The sequence below is a fragment of the Oncorhynchus mykiss genome, chromosome 10 (assembly GCF_057628025.1).
Source record: "Oncorhynchus mykiss isolate SJ-2025 chromosome 10, ASM5762802v1, whole genome shotgun sequence".
In the NCBI taxonomy this organism is placed as follows: domain Eukaryota; kingdom Metazoa; phylum Chordata; class Actinopteri; order Salmoniformes; family Salmonidae; genus Oncorhynchus; species Oncorhynchus mykiss.
The window spans coordinates 77,434,617-77,452,539 of NC_143031.1; the positions used below are offsets into that span (position 1 = coordinate 77,434,617).

Consider the following 17,923-nt stretch of genomic DNA (forward strand, 5'->3'; position numbering starts at 1 on the left):
CAGCATGGTATTAAACAGCATGACAGGCATGGTATTAAACAGCATGGTATTAAACAGCATGGTATTAAACAGCATGACAGACATGGTATTAAACAGCATGGTATTAAACAGCATGGTATTAAACAACATGACAGGTGTGGTATTAAACAGCATGGTATTAAACAGCATGGCAGGCATGGTATTAAACAGCATGGCAGGCATGGTATTAAACAGCATGACAGGCATGGTATTAAACAGCATGGTATTAAACAGCATGGCATTAAACAGCATGACAGGCATGGTATTAAACAGCATGGTATTAAACAGCATGACAGGCATGGTATTAAACAGCATGGTATTAAACAGCATGGTATTAAACAGCATGGTATTAAACAGCATGGTATTAAACAGCATGGTATTAAACAGCATGGTATTAAACAGCATGGTATTAAACAGCATGACAGGCATGGTATTAAACAGCATGGTATTAAACAGCATGATCATTACACAGGTGCTAGGGACAATATAAGGCCAATATAAAATCTGCACTTTTGTCACAGCACAATGCCACAGGTGACTCAAATTTTGAGGGATTGTGCAATTAGCATACGGACGCAGGAATGTCTACCAGAGATGTTGCCAAATAATTGAATATTCATATTTCTACCATAAGCCACTTCCAACATCATTTTAGAGAATTTTGCAGTACTTCCAACCGGCCACACAATCACAGACCGCATGCAACCACGCTAGCCCAGGACCTCCACATCTGTCTTCTTCACCTGCGGGATCGTCTGAGACCAGTCACCTGGACAGCTGATGAAACTGAGGAGTATTTCTGTCTGTAATAAAGCCCTTTTGTGGGGAAAAACTCATTTTGATGGGCTGGGCCTGTGTCACGTTCTGACCTTGATTTCCGTTGTTTTGTATTTATTTAGTATGGTCAGGGCGTGAGTTGGGTGGGCAGTCTATGTTTGTTTTTCTATGTTTTGGGGCATTTCTATGTTTTCGGCCTAGTATGGTTCTCAATCAGAGGCAGGTGTCATTAGTTGTCTCTGATTGAGAATCATACTTAGGTAGCCTGGGTTTCACTATGTGTTTGTGGGTGATTGTTCCTGTCACTGTGTTTGTTGTCACAGGATAGGCTGTATAGGTTTTTCACGGTCCGTTTGTTGTTTTGTAGATTTAAGTTATTTCATGTATCGTTCATTTTCCATTAAAGAACATGAGTAACCACCACGCTGCTTTTTGGTCCGCTTCTCCTTCTACAGACGAACTTCGTTACAGCCTGCCTCCCCAGTGGGTGGGCCTGGCTCCCAAGTGGTTGGGCCTACGCCCTCCCATGCATAGGCCCGCCCCTGCCCATTCTTGTGAAATCCACAGATTAGGGCCCAATAAATTTATTTCAATTGACAGATTTCCTTATATGAACTTTAACCCAGTAAAATTATTTAAATTGTTGGGTTTGTATTTTTGTTCAGTATGATACATCAAATCTGTTTCGATTTCAGTAGCTGTGTGTGGGTAGAATCACAGGGGAATCCCCCCCCCCCTCCCCGCAAAGTAATGATTCAGAAATGTTCGGATGACAAAACAACTATTGATTTAGAACCATGGAGAGTTATCGGAAGTCGCGAAGCAAACAGGAGCTGCCTCCACTATTTCAGCATCATTTCAACATCATTTTCATCGCATTAATTTTCCAGTTAGTAACCTGTACAGTGGGTGTGTTTTCACCTGTGTTCCCATTTAATTAGCATCTAAATAAATAATTAAACCAATTTCCGTAGTTCTGAAACATAAGTAAGGCTCAGGTTTTTGCAGATGCAACGAGTTTACGAATGGTGATATGATACGAGGTCATGGTTCATAAGTTGACTGTTTATAGATGTGATAGGTAAAGACCTTGAAGAGTTTAATTCGGGAGATGGTAACTCTTTAAAGAAACGCTCTCGTGGTGCCCCAAATCCTAATGAGTTAAGTGTTACATGATTCATTTTATTGGGTAACAATGAAACATAGTTCATTTATCAGACAAATAACATTCCTCAGATTAATGCTAAAGTCAAGTCACTACACTGTCCATGGTTTTGATTTGATGATGTTGAAAGGTCATGTAACTGTCTGTTACTGTACATGCAAAATGCCACAACAGTCATATTTCTACCTTAACATTTTAGTTCACCTCATTTTCAAAAAAATGGATCACTTAAACATTTAATAAAATGTTTATAGCCTTAAGGGTGGAAAAGTAGAATAAAGTCAGGGCTGTTGATATGGACACACACACACACACAAAACAGATCACTAACTACAAAACAAAAATGTTATTTGTCCTCTAGTTACTGGTAAAGAGATACCTCTAGTTACTGGTAAAGAGATATCTCTGTAGTTACTGGTAAAGAGATACCTCTAGTTAATGGTAAAGAGATATCTCTGTAGTTACTGGTAAAGAGATATCTCTGTAGTTACTGGTAAAGAGATATCTCTGTAGTTACTGGTAAAGAGATATCTCTAGTTACTGGTAAAGAGATATCTCTGTAGTTACTGGTAAAGAGATACCTCTAGTTACTGGTTAAGAGATATCTCTGTAGTTACTGGTAAAGAGATATCTCTGTAGTTACTGGTAAAGAGATACCTCTAGTTAATGGTAAAGATATATCTCTGTAGTTACTGGTAAAGAGATACCTCTAGTTACTGGTAAAGAGATATCTCTGTAGTTACTGGTAAAGAGATATCTCTGTAGTTACTGGTAAAGAGATATGTCTGTAGTTACTGGTAAAGAGATATCTCTAGTTACTGGTAAAGAGATATCTCTGTAGTTACTGGTAAAGAGATACCTCTAGTTACTGGTTAAGAGATATCTCTGTAGTTACTGGTAAAGAGATATCTCTAGTTACTGGTAAAGAGATATCTCTGTAGTTACTGGTAAAGAGATACCTCTAGTTACTGGTAAAGAGATATCTCTGTAGTTACTGGTAAAGAGATATCTCTGTAGTTACTGGTAAAGAGATACCTCTAGTTACTGGTAAAGAGATATCTCTCTAGTTAATGGTAAAGAGATACCTCTAGTTACTGGTAAAGAGATATCTCTCTAGTTACTTGTAAAGAGATATCTCTGTAGTTACTGGTAAAGAGATACCTCTAGTTACTGGTAAAGAGATATGTCTAGTTACTGGTAAAGAGATATCTCTGTAGTTACTGGTAAAGATATATCTCTGTAGTTACTGGTAAAGAGATATCTCTGTAGTTAATGGTAAAGAGATATCTCTGTAGTTACTGGTAAAGAGATATCTCTAGTTACTGGTAAAGAGATATCTCTCTAGTTACTGGTAAAGAGATGATGAGCTGTAATTAGGGGAAGATCTCTTACTAGTGCAGACTGTTGTCGAGACAGTTTCACTCCGTTCCCCATTACTCAGCACAGTTGCAACACTAACAGTGTACTCTGTGCCAGATTGCAGGTTTGTGAAGGCTTTGTGGCAGTCGTCAGTAACGGCTGTGAGGGGGTCTGTTCCTGGGATGCAGTTGGATATGAAGAAGTGCTGTGGGACTTTCTCCATCCCTTCAGCCTTGGACCAGTGGAGAGTGAAGGAGGTCTCTTCCAAATGGTCTATCTTTAAATCTCTGGGTGGGACAACTGGAACAAAAATCAAGATTTGTTGAGAACAGAGGATGTGCTGTTTTTGACAGAGTCCAAAAACGTCTCTAGGAATTAATGAATGTAGTCTGAATAAAAACATAAGTTAGCCTACTGTACCTGTGGATAGGGATGCTGAGACCTACTGTACCTGTGGATAGGGATGCTGAGACCTACTGTACCTGTGGATAGGGATGCTGAGGCCTACTGTACCTGTGGATAGGGATGCTGAGATCTACTGTACCTGTGGATAGGGAGGCGAGGACCTACTGTACCTGCGGATAGGGATGCTGAGACCTACTGTACCTGCGGATAGGGATGCTGAGACCTACTGTACCTGTGGATAGGGAGGCGAGGACCTACTGTACCTGTGGATAGGGATGCTGAGATCTACTGTACCTGTGGATAGGGAGGCGAGGACCTACTGTACCTGCGGATAGGGATGCTGAGACCTACTGTACCTTTGGATAGGGATGCTGAGACCTACTGTATCTGTGGATAGGGATGCTGAGACCTACTGTACCTGTGGATAGGGATACTGAGACCTACTGTACCTGTGGATAGGGATGCTGAGACCTACTGTACCTGTGGATAGGGATACTGAGACCTACTGTACCTGTGGATAGGGAGGCTGAGACCTACTGTACCTGTGGATAGGGATGCTGAGACCTACTGTACCTGTGGATAGGGATGCTGAGACCTACTGTACCTGTGGATAGGGATGCTGAGACCTACTGTATCTGTGGATAGGGATGCTGAGACCTACTGTACCTGTGGATAGGGATACTGAGACCTACTGTACCTGTGGATAGGGATGCTGAGACCTACTGTACCTGTAGATAGGGATGCTGAGACCTACTGTACCTGTAGATAGGGATACTGAAACCTACTTTACCTGTTGATAGGGATGCTGAGATCCATCTGCTTCGTCTTCCATCTTCTCCCTCTGTAGCCACACTGAACTGGTACCTTTTACCCGGTTTTAGACTGCTTATTTCAAGATGATGCCCCCCTTCCACTCTTGTTGAGCTTGTTTCACCGTCACACCCCCAGGTCACTCTGAATGTCTGTGGTCCTGTCAGCCCTTGAGGAGAACTCCAGCTCAGAGACACAGAATCTAATGTCAGCAACAGGACCTGGATGTCACCAGGAGGGGGCAGCACTGGTGAAGGAATAATGAGAGAGATAAACAGACTTTATTCAAAATAAAATTACTAAACCAAATGTGTATTATTCATCCCAGCAGTAAAGGAACAACAATTGATATCTTAGTAAATGTATCCTCTTAAATGTAGATTTAAATTAAATACTATAGTTTGGGTCAGTTTATTCTGTGTTTCCATACCTACCATCATCTGAGGACTGCATTGTGTGCTGGTCGCCGTAACAACTCTTAAAATATGAGAACAAAATACGAATGAGTCATTTCTTTAAAAACATAGAAATTGTTACTTTGCCAAATGTACAACAGATATTTTAAAGTCAAGATACATCAACTGCTTTGACATACAGGTAACTGCCAAAATAAAGGAAACACTTGAGTAAATGAGGGATACAAAGTATATTGAAAGCAGGTGCTTCCACAAACATCCCATCATGCTTTGGGTCATGTATAAAAATGTCCAGTTGCCCATTATTTTGACTAACAGGGCTAGAAGAGATCTCAGTGACATTGAAAGAGGGGTCTGTCTCAAAGGAGCATAAGGGCTTTAAAGGGTGTGTCTGTCTCCAGATCTCAAACCAATGAAACACTTATAGGAGACTCTGGAGACGCGCCTGAGGCAGCGTTTTACACCACAATCAACAAAACACCAAATGATGGAATTTCTCTTGGAAGAATGGTGTCGCATCCTTCCAATAGAGTTCCAATTCTACAATTGTAGAATGTATGGCAAGGTGTATTGAAACTGGCCTTCCAGATGAACCCCAGTAGTTACCTATCTTCCAGATGAACCCCAGTAGTTATGTCTTCCAGATGAACCCCAGTAGTTACCTATCTTCCAGATGAACCCCAGTAGTTATCTGTTTTCCAGATTAACCCCAGTAGTTACCTGTCTTCCAGATTAACACCAGTAGTTACCTGTCTTCCTGCTTTCTTTATTTCATGGATGGTGGTATCATGTCCTTTGTGGTTTGTCTCTGCACACTGACTGCAGATCAGCATCTGGTCTGTCCTGCAGAACACCTCCAGAGGACTGTAGTCATGTTGACAGAGTTTCAGCCCCAGGTCTCCAGTCACATCCACCAGTGTGTGTCTCTGCAGTGCTGCTATTGTATAGTGTTGTCTGATGTGGGTCTCACAGTAGGACACACTGCAGGTCTGACAGAACTTCACAGCTTGGACCTCAGAGCAGATATCACAATGCACCTCTCCTGGTCGAATTCTGTTATGTTGATGATAAACAACAATAACACACAAAAAGTTATTAAATAAATACTTATCTTGTTGGATTAACTGAGCAGTCTGACCACTCTATTTTCAATTCCATTGGAGTATATTATCATGATCCTGAAACAAAATCGAATTGTTCCGACTCACTTCACAATTTCAGTCTGGTCAGCTCTTCATTGAAACCGGAAACCATAGTTTTATTTTTTAGCTTAAAAAAAGGTCAACCGGTCCTACACATGTGTAATGAGCAGCTATAGAGTTAGTTAGAGGTCCTACACATGTGTAATGAGCAGCTATAGAGTTAGATAGAGGTCCTACACATGTGTAATGAGCAGCTATAGAGTTAGTTAGAGGTCCTACACATGTGTAATGAGCAGCTATAGAGTTAGATAGAGGTCCTACACATGTGTAATGAGCAGCTATAGAGTTAGTTAGAGGTCCTACACATGTGTAATGAGCAGCTATAGAGTTAGATAGAGGTCCTACACATGTGTAATGAGCAGCTATAGAGTTAGTTAGAGGTCCTACACATGTGTAATGAGCAGCTATAGAGTTAGATAGAGGTCCTACACATGTGTAATGAGCAGCTATAGAGTTAGATAGAGGTCCTACACATGTGTAATGAGCAGCTATAGAGTTAGATAGAGGTCCTACACATGTGTAATGAGCAGCTATCGAGTTAGATAGAGGTCCTACACATGTGTAATGAGCAGCTATAGAGTTAGATAGAGGTCCTACACATGTGTAATGAGCAGCTATAGAGTTAGATAGAGGTCCTACACATGTGTAATGAGCAGCTATAGAGTTAGATAGAGGTCCTACACATGTGTAAAGAGCAGCTATAGAGTTAGATAGAGGTCCTACACATGTGTAATGAGCAGCTATAGAGTTAGATAGAGGTCCTACACATGTGTAAAGAGCAGCTATAGAGTTAGTTAGAGGTCCTACACATGTGTAATGAGCAGCCTTCGAGTTAGATAGAGGTCCTACACATGTGTAAAGAGCAGCCTTCGAGTTAGATAGAGGTCCTACACATGTGTAAAGAGCAGCTATAGAGTTAGATAGAGGTCCTACACATGTGTAATGAGCAGCTATAGAGTTAGATAGAGGTCCTACACATGTGTAAAGAGCAGCCTTCGAGTTAGATAGAGGTCCTACACATGTGTAATGAGCAGCTATAGAGTTAGATAGAGGTCCTACACATGTGTAATGAGCAGCTATAGAGTTAGATAGAGGTCCTACACATGTGTAATGAGCAGCTATAGAGTTAGATAGAGGTCCTACACATGTGTAATGAGCAGCTATCGAGTTAGATAGAGGTCCTACACATGTGTAAAGAGCAGCCTTCGAGTTAGATAGAGGTCCTACACATGTGTAATGAGCAGCTATAGAGTTAGATAGAGGTCCTACACATGTGTAATGAGCAGCTATAGAGTTAGTTAGAGGTCCTACACATGTGTAATGAGCAGCTATAGAGTTAGATAGAGGTCCTACACATGTGTAATGAGCAGCTATAGAGTTAGATAGAGGTCCTACACATGTGTAATGAGCAGCTATAGAGTTAGTTAGAGGTCCTACACATGTGTAATGAGCAGCTATAGAGTTAGATAGAGGTCCTACACATGTGTAATGAGCAGCTATAGAGTTAGATAGAGGTCCTACACATGTGTAATGAGCAGCTATAGAGTTAGTTAGAGGTCCTACACATGTGTAATGAGCAGCTATAGAGTTAGATAGAGGTCCTACACATGTGTAATGAGCAGCTATAGAGTTAGATAGAGGTCCTACACATGTGTAATGAGCAGCTATAGAGTTAGATAGAGGTCCTACACATGTGTAAAGAGCAGCTATAGAGTTAGATAGAGGTCCTACACATGTGTAATGAGCAGCTATAGAGTTAGATAGAGGTCCTACACATGTGTAAAGAGCAGCCTTCGAGTTAGATAGAGGTCCTACACATGTGTAATGAGCAGCCTTCGAGTTAGATAGAGGTCCTACACATGTGTAAAGAGCAGCCTTCGAGTTAGATAGAGGTCCTACACATGTGTAATGAGCAGCCTTCGAGTTAGATAGAGGTCCTACACATGTGTAATGAGCAGCCTTCGAGTTAGATAGAGGTCCTACACATGTGTAATGAGCAGCCTTCGAGTTAGATAGAGGTCCTACACATGTGTAAAGAGCAGCCTTCGAGTTAGATAGAGGTCCTACACATGTGTAATGAGCAGCCTTCGAGTTAGATAGAGGTCCTACACATGTGTAATGAGCAGCTATAGAGTTAGTTAGAGGTCCTACACATGTGTAATGAGCAGCCTTCGAGTTAGATAGAGGTCCTACACATGTGTAATGAGCAGCTATAGAGTTAGATAGAGGTCCTACACATGTGTAATGAGCAGCTATAGAGTTAGATAGAGGTCCTACACATGTGTAATGAGCAGCTATAGAGTTAGATAGAGGTCCTACACATGTGTAATGAGCAGCTATAGAGTTAGTTAGAGGTCCTACACATGTGTAATGAGCAGCTATAGAGTTAGATAGAGGTCCTACACATGTGTAATGAGCAGCTATAGAGTTAGATAGAGGTCCTACACATGTGTAAAGAGCAGCCTTCGAGTTAGATAGAGGTCCTACACATGTGTAATGAGCAGCTATAGAGTTAGTTAGAGGTCCTACACATGTGTAATGAGCAGCTATAGAGTTAGATAGAGGTCCTACACATGTGTAATGAGCAGCTATAGAGTTAGTTAGAGGTCCTACACATGTGTAATGAGCAGCTATAGAGTTAGATAGAGGTCCTACACATGTGTAATGAGCAGCTATAGAGTTAGTTAGAGGTCCTACACATGTGTAATGAGCAGCTATAGAGTTAGATAGAGGTCCTACACATGTGTAAAGAGCAGCCTTCGAGTTAGATAGAGGTCCTACACATGTGTAATGAGCAGCTATAGAGTTAGATAGAGGTCCTACACATGTGTAATGAGCAGCTATAGAGTTAGTTAGAGGTCCTACACATGTGTAATGAGCAGCTATAGAGTTAGATAGAGGTCCTACACATGTGTAAAGAGCAGCCTTCGAGTTAGATAGAGGTCCTACACATGTGTAATGAGCAGCTATAGAGTTAGATAGAGGTCCTACACATGTGTAAAGAGCAGCTATAGAGTTAGATAGAGGTCCTACACATGTGTAATGAGCAGCTATAGAGTTAGATAGAGGTCCTACACATGTGTAAAGAGCAGCTATAGAGTTAGATAGAGGTCCTACACATGTGTAATGAGCAGCTATAGAGTTAGTTAGAGGTCCTACACATGTGTAATGAGCAGCTATAGAGTTAGATAGAGGTCCTACACATGTGTAAAGAGCAGCTATAGAGTTAGTTAGAGGTCCTACACATGTGTAATGAGCAGCTATAGAGTTAGATAGAGGTCCTACACATGTGTAATGAGCAGCTATAGAGTTAGATAGAGGTCCTACACATGTGTAATGAGCAGCTATAGAGTTAGATAGAGGTCCTACACATGTGTAATGAGCAGCTATAGAGTTAGTTAGAGGTCCTACACATGTGTAATGAGCAGCTATAGAGTTAGATAGAGGTCCTACACATGTGTAATGAGCAGCTATAGAGTTAGTTAGAGGTCCTACACATGTGTAATGAGCAGCTATAGAGTTAGATAGAGGTCCTACACATGTGTAATGAGCAGCTATAGAGTTAGATAGAGGTCCTACACATGTGTAATGAGCAGCTATAGAGTTAGTTAGAGGTCCTACACATGTGTAATGAGCAGCTATAGAGTTAGATAGAGGTCCTACACATGTGTAATGAGCAGCTATAGAGTTAGATAGAGGTCCTACACATGTGTAATGAGCAGCTATAGAGTTAGATAGAGGTCCTACACATGTGTAAAGAGCAGCTATAGAGTTAGTTAGAGGACTCTAGTGCAGTGAGTATATCACTTTGAGTCAAAATGAAAGCCAAGATCTACCACTCAGAATATTATTATTATGATTTGTTTTTAAACATGACCTAAAAAACAGAAACCTATGTACTATGGACCTCTTAAAAACAGTTATGTAGTAATGAGGTTTGTGTAGTAGGCTATAGGTGTAATACACGATAATTGCATATTGGCTAAGCTTGAATTGCCCTGCCAATGTTGATCTTCTGAGACCATTTTGTAATTATATTTAAAAACTTTAGATATATGATCACAGTGGTAATTATATACCTTAGTTGGTGATCACTAGCAAATATTGCACAGGCTAATGTTGTGTCTTTGTCATTAAAGGGATCATTTTAATGGTTTACTGGACTGATGGTGCATGCATCTGATGGTGAATGGAGGGAGGCAGAGAGAGAGAGGGAGGCGGAGAGGCTGCCTTTTACCGTTCCTCTCCACTCTCTCTCCCTCCACTGTCCCTCCGCTGAGACTGAACAAAAAGGGGGCACCGTCTTGCGAAACTCGAGTTGCACCGTGGTCTTTTTTTGCAGAAATGTTTGGCAAATCGACCAGGAATGCCTTGGAGATCGACCAGTTGGTTTGGTGACCACTGCTCTAGATGGATATTGTCATTGAGGGCTTCCGCCATTTTAAATTAGTCAACTGGGTGGGACTTCTCATGGCAGCGCGTCTCAATCTCTGTCCAGGGGACCCCAACGGGTGCACATCTAGTTTTGTTCCTTTCACTCCACAGCTGATTCAATTCAAGGATAATCCACCCCAGAAATAAACATCAGGCTGTCAATTTGTTGAAAGCCTGTGTTCTATCAGTGGGTAAAATAAAAACATTCCCCGTGATTTAACTTCTTAGTAGTTGGTCTGTGAAAAACAGGAAATTGTGGAGGTACGTGTCATAGCTACATATTTCTCAACACTGGACATGGTGGTTAACGCACTATCACATTTCATAACGCTTTTAAAACAATTACCTGCACTCAAGATCGCCAAATCAGCCAATAGATGGTATGGGCATAGTCTAGAACACATGCATCCATCTATATCCTCATGACAAAGTACAGTATATCATTCTCTTAGACGTGCTCAATCTAAACAGTGTATCAAATTATTCAACTCGGTTTCTCCTTCAAGTAACATGTCGCAATGCGCCCTGTGTGTCTGTGGGAAAGCACTCTCTCACTCTGGAAGTCTTGGTTTCCACTAATGCGATACAGCATGCTCTGTGCAGAGACCCCGTTTATAGCTCAGTGATAGAGACCAACTGCAAATGTAGTTTATATTGCAGAATGTTTAGGCGATTTTTTTAGATAGCTAGCTATCTACTTCACATGCCAATATTGACTTTGGTATTATTACGTCTAGCTACGTTTTATTTTTTGCATATTAGTGTTATGGTTTAAAACTGTTAATCATAGGAATCCGTGGTTTGGGGTGGATTATCCCTGTAAGCATTGATTATTTATATAGGCTGTGTAGTGCTAGGGCAAAAAACTAAACATGCACCTCTTGGGGTCCCCAGGACTGAGTTTGGGAAACACTGTCCTATAGGTTAAGGAAGGATGACATTATCCGTTTTTTTATATGGATCAAAATACAGCATTGACATGGGCATGGCCAATGTTGCGGTTGCAATATTTGAGGCCCTCCTGCTGACCGTAGTGACAAAATGTAGTCGCTTTAAATTTCCTACAATTCTACACATTTTATGATAGCTTGTGCTATGAGTGACTCAAACATAAGAAAATCAATGGGTGCCCCATACTGAACATTGACACAATACTTCTTACAGCTGAAGTCTGAAGTTTACATACACCTTAGACAAATAGATTTAAACTCAGTTTTTCACAATTCCTCCCTGTCTTTGGTCAGTTAGGATCACCACTTTATTTTAAGAATGTGAAATATCAGAATAATAGTAGAGATAATGGTTAATTTCAGCTTTTATTTCTTTCATCACAATCCCAGTGGGTCAGAAGTTTACATACACTCAATTAGTATTTGGTAGCATTGCCTTTACATTGTTTAACTTGGGTTAAACATTTTGGCTAGCCTTCCACAAGCTGGGTGAATTTTGTCCCATTCCTCCTGACAGAGCTGGTGTAACTGAGTCAGGTTTGTAGGCCTCCTTGCTCGCACATGCTTTTTCAGTTCTGCCCACAACTTTTCTATGGGATTGAGGTCAGGGTTTTGTGATTGCATTTGGAAATTGCTCCCAAGCATGAACCATACTTGTGGAGGATTACAATTTTTGGTCTGAGTTCTTGGCTGATTTCTTTTGATTTTCCCATAATGTCAAGCAAAGAGGCACTGATTTTGAAGGTAGGCCTTGAAATAAATCCACAGGTAAACCTCCAATTCACTAAAATTATGTCAATTACCCTATCAGAAGCTTCTAAAGCCATGACACAATTTTCTGGAATTTTCCAAGCTGTTGAAAGGCACAGTCAACTTAGTGTATGTAAACTTTTGACCCATTTTAATTGTGATACAGTGAATTATAAGGGAAATAATCTGTCTGAAAACAATTATTGGAAAAATGACTTTTGTCATTCACAAAGGAGATGTCCTAACCGACTTGCCAAAACTATAGTTTGTTAACAATACATTTGTGGAGTGGTTGAAAAACTAGTTTTAATGACTCCAACCTAAGTGTATGTAAACTTCGACTTCAACTGTATGTATGTATCTATGTACATTTGAAGTCTGAAGTTTACATACACTTAGGTTGGAGTCATTAAAACTCTATTTTCAACCAGTTCAGTTCACTTAAGACGGTTAACATTATGATGGAAGTTAGAGGTACATATTAATTATTTACTGGTAAAAATGCACTGACTAGTATGTGACTAAAACGACTGTGGCTAAAACTAGACTAAAATTGTCCAGAGTTTTAGTTGGCTGAAAATAAACAAATTATGAAGGATGAAATTACAAAAATGTGACTAAGACTAAAATGTATTTTAAGACTAAAACTAAGACTAAATCTAAAATAACTGTAAAAATGAACACTGGTTTGGGCACACGAGGGAGACTTCTCTGCTTGAATCGTAAACTAGTCCCTCATCGCTGACAACTCGCTCGAATGTCTGTTGCCACACTGGCTGATGTCAGAGGGTGACTTCCATAGCGGCCAGGGTAGCAATAAACCCGATCAACTTCGGGACACACTCATTACTTTAAAAATGTTATAACGAGCATCAAATTCTAATTGATAAAAACCCTCTGTCATTTTACAAGATATACATTTCAGTAATAGTTAAACATTTTATTTGGGAGGTATTTCATTATGTGTCACGCCTTGAAATCAGACCGAACAAATGTACGTCATTAGGCACCCCTTTCCATAATTTGTTATGAAATTGCGCAAACTCCAACCATATCGCAGTGCGTGTCACAGGCTGACTACACCGCTTGCATCGCGTGCGCGAGCATTGCAAAATACATTTTGAAATCTATATTATTCAATTATCGCACCCACACTGCTCGTGCGCGCCAACAAGCATCTAAAATACAAGTCAGTTCTATTTGTGATGGGGATCGCGCTGCAAGTCCTGACTTTCCCATCTCCTCATTGGTTTATAGAAGCAGGTACCCACGTGCCATCTCCTTATTGGATATACCCACGTGGGTGACTGAAAAACGAACAAGGTCAGTGGCGGTAATGCACCTAATTTATGAAAGTTGCCAATCGCAATATAAAGTCAAGAGAACAAAAGGCCTGGAAGGAGTAGAGATGACTAGAAAGATTTGGTTGATCGTTTTATGTGTGGATGAATTGACGGAGTAGAGGACCTTGTGCATTTCAGGTAAAATAACAACTCAATGTTTAAATCCCAGGACAAATTAGCTAGCAACAGCAGGCTAGCTAAATAGGACAAATTAGCTAGCAAGTGCAAGCTAACTAAATTTCCATAAATGTTTAAAGTTTTTGGACCTGTCCCCAAATGAATATAATTGGTTTGTTTTGATATTTTAACCTGCGTGTCTTGATCGTGTTTGGTGTGGGGAGACAAAATACATTTATGCACGATGGCGCACACAGCACTTTTGGGTTTCGTGTTAGGATACCACTTCGCTGTGACGCCGGCAGCGTTGCTTGCTCGTTCGATGTCTATTGGAGCATAAAATTAGACCCACTTGATAGTTTTTACTTCCTCCGCTTTGGGACACTTGAGATAACGACGGAAGCACCTTTGAACACACAAATCGAGGGACTAGGGACAAGGGAAAGAAACTGGTTTGCGATTCAGGAAATGGACCACATTCAGCTTTCGAAAGTGAAGGGCCACATACTATATGCCTGACAAAACCCATGAAGCCTTTGTTCTAGTAGTGTACTGTAAGTGTACATGTGCTGCTAAGACGCAGAGCAATTCTGTCACTGTACTACTTCTACCCACAGTCAGACTCACAGCAACAAAAATTGCAAACATTTAAGAATTGAAAAAAATATGTTTATATGACTGGAAACAGCAGACGTCTGATAAAGACCATCTCCGTTCCTAAAGTACAATCTGAGTGACACAAATAAGAGCAAAAAGTAAATAATTTGAGTCCATATTGACTGGCCTGTTTATGATAGCATATTATGAAATATTTCACCTCCACCATAAAAAAGAACATTGTGAGCCACATACAGAGCAAACACAAAACAACATTTGGATTCATGTTGAAATGTAGATGCTCTAGAACTCTTTATATTAAAGCAGATTGCTGAACAGTTCCCAAATCATCTCAGCCCAAATAAAGTACAATCTGAGCTGTTGTAGTAAGCATTCAATGTCAAATGAATGGGGACAAGGCCAGTATCCAAGTGCATTGCTGGATAATTCTCACCTGCAATAACCATCACCATAAGAATTTTTTAAAAAGACTGTTGAAAACAGGTAAAGAAAACATACGCCTACACAACTCTTTTTGATTTCAGTCTTAATGTGAGCAATGGGTCTGGTCAGCTCTCTTGTAAAGGGCATCAAGGTCTGGTGTTACTTCTGAAGTAGAGATCCTCAGAACAGCTGACAAGTGGTTTGTTAAATTTGACCTGTGACGGGATTTGTTGTAGTTCATGACTGAGCAAGTTTGTTCACACGTGGATCTGAATAAAACCAGCATCCTCTGGGCGTGATGTTTCATGTTTGGAAACTGTTTCATTCAGTGAGCCATAAAACTGGTATATTGTGTGTGTTATACTTCTCCTTCAAAGCACTGTGACACTGGATGTCGATGAGCTCCAGTTGTGTGTCAGGTGGTGCTTTCTTGCTGTCGAAAGACAGGGGGCATGATACACCCTCCAGCTCAGTCTCAATCTTGCCAAAGTCTAAAGTATGGCGAAATACTTCCCCCAGGCTTAGCCAGTGCACATTTTACTGGTACAACAAGTCCTGGTGCTCTGCCTCAATGTCATTGAGCAGCTGAATGAACTGACAATGGTAAAGCCTCATTGCCATTTTAAAGTTGAAAAGTTGTACAAACACTTTGACAAAATTTTCCAGCTTTAACACACTTTTACACAGGGCTTCCTGGTGGATAATACAATGAAGAAATATTAGGGCTTTCTTTTACATTGTCTTGTAATCTTTTTAGTCGGCCAATATTTTTACCAGTTAGATTTGGTAATCAATCTGTTGTGACGTTTGCTCCACTGTAGATTCATTTTTTCCAAGCAGGCAGACACTCTGGTAGCATGATTGCTCTAAAAATGACAATTGTGATTATAGTCCTTAAAAACGGCAACACGTTCTTATGTTCAATATTTGTAAAAAAAAAAAATTTTTGCTGTCCATTCTTCTTTAAACACACGACATTCAGAGTCCATTTTTCTCATTTTCGCAGCACTCGTTTTTCACGTCAAAGGTCATCAAGCAATGCAGTGGCTGTGTTGACTGAGCCCATTCTGAATCTGACCGTCGGCCCAAATACAGAGCGTGTTGCCAGGCTACAGCGCCATCTATTGGAGGTTGTTTGTATAGCATGGAATGAGTCATTTTATGCCAAAAATCATTAACTCAAATATAGTAGTAGACTATACATTTAAAAAATGTCTTGTGGGCCGGATTGAAGTGCCTGTCGGGCCGTACTTTGCCCCCTTTGATATAGAGTATCAAATAGTACAAAGTGGGTGCAATTCATACCGAAACGTCCTACAACTGTGTATTTGGTGTACACCCCAAGCACTTAAGGAAAAATGTATTGCTTTTGTTTTTAAGTATACTAAATGGACTGTATTTTCAGGACTTCATTTTGTAAAACAAGACAATGAGGAAGTAACTGACTCCAGTAAAGTCAATAAGTGGCTTGTGTTGTCCATAAATGAATAACACTTTACATAAATATGGAATAAGAATGCGTAAATACAATGCATTATCTTACTTCTCTTCTGGAGTTGATTTCCCCTCCTCGTAAAAGGGCGGGGTATCCATTGACTGGTCACTCTCTATCGACGGACAGCTTGGAGTTGATGTGTCAGTTCTCTCCATATGGACCCTGTAAGTCATTTACATTTAACATTCAAGTCATTTAGCAGACACTCTTATCCAGAGTGACTTACAGTTAGTACATTCATCTTAAATTAGTAATGAAATATAGTGAAGGGTGGGAATAGCAAACATACATCAATGAATTCATGTTTCCATCAAATAAGATACCATACATTCAATTACATCTGTTTTCTACCATATTCCAAACCATAAGTCTGTGACATTTTCAAGTAGGATCCCTGAGATGACTAATAAAATAAGTTATAGAAATTCAATTTCAGCTATCTATATAAGCGGTCTGTAGTTTCCTGATCATATTGGAACTCCTTGCCATATGTCCCTCTGATTGTCTTCATCTAATAACATATTTTAATATTTTAAATAAAAGCTCCAAAACCTATAGAATGATACAGATATTTTACTCCAATATATGTATGTTGTTCAAGGCTCCAACTCCCATGACTCCATGTTGATATTTTTACTAGGAAGAGGGCATGGTTCACAAGGTGGAACTGCTGACTGACTTACACTGTCATCCAATATTCTGTAATAAAATAAGACCATGCTCATGAAAAAAAAATAATCATCCTCCCTTATCTTAACCATCACTGATGGGCATAGTACAAATATAAGCTACGGCCTGATGTCAATTGTAAAACCCTTTTCGTGAACTTGAATGTGCACAATTACCATGACAATGTCCTGGTGCATTTCGAGTTCCCTGGAACAAATGTAGGTTATTACACAGTTTATACCATCTCATCTAGATCACCCTAGAGATCACAAGGTCTAAGAATGAGTCAGCACAGCATCAGTCTGTAAATATATAACAGACACTCCTATTACTGACAGTATGAAGAGAGCACCTGACAGAACCTGACAATATAATCATAAAGACATCTGAACTCATGTGCACTTGTTTGGAGGTTATACCTTGTCCTTTATGATTCCTATTAGATAAAGCAATGATATGTCAAAAGTATTTTAAGAACATATTAACACATATTATATTATTTCTAAATATAAGGTACTGTCATCAACAGTTTGAAATGATTGTCACAAACAGACTCAAGTCATACGTTGTCATAGTTTTGATGGACTGAAATACATTTGGTAAAAATGAAATGATGACCAACAATATAATAATTAACATAGAAAATTCATCTTCCTTGAGTACGTTCAAGTTGAATTGTCTACATGCACCGGATATTTGAACTTTTAACAATCTTAGACATTTTCTCTGAAACCGTTTTGGCAGGAGACTGAGGGTCACTTTCAATGACAGTCAATCAAAGTTATACCATCTACTGATCATCAACAACAAAGCATATCTTAATCACAAAACACATTCAGTAACATTATTAATAACATCAAAAATGTAATTTTTTAACATTTCAGCCTGTGCTTTACTCCAACAGATTAGACACTGGAAAAGAGGCAGATGGCTCAAAACAACATACAGTTAATGAATGTAAATGTCAAATGA

General features: G+C 39.9%; 1 protein-coding gene across 1 annotated transcript in view; it reads right to left on the reverse strand.

Moving 5' to 3' along the window:
- Positions 1–17,721, reverse strand: part of LOC110534594 (fibronectin) — a 73,682-nt gene extending 55,961 nt beyond the window's left edge. Inside the window, exons 1-5 of the mRNA XM_090188569.1 lie at positions 16,331–17,721; positions 5,700–6,003; positions 4,969–5,011; positions 4,515–4,781; positions 3,353–3,619 (exon numbers count right to left, since the gene is read on the reverse strand). Of these exons, the coding sequence (XP_090044695.1) occupies positions 3,353–3,619; positions 4,515–4,781; positions 4,969–5,011; positions 5,700–6,003; positions 16,331–16,455 (1,006 nt within the window). The 5' untranslated portion in view covers positions 16,456–17,721. The remainder of the gene's footprint in view (positions 1–3,352; positions 3,620–4,514; positions 4,782–4,968; positions 5,012–5,699; positions 6,004–16,330) is intronic.
- Positions 17,722–17,923: the final 202 nt, after the last annotated feature.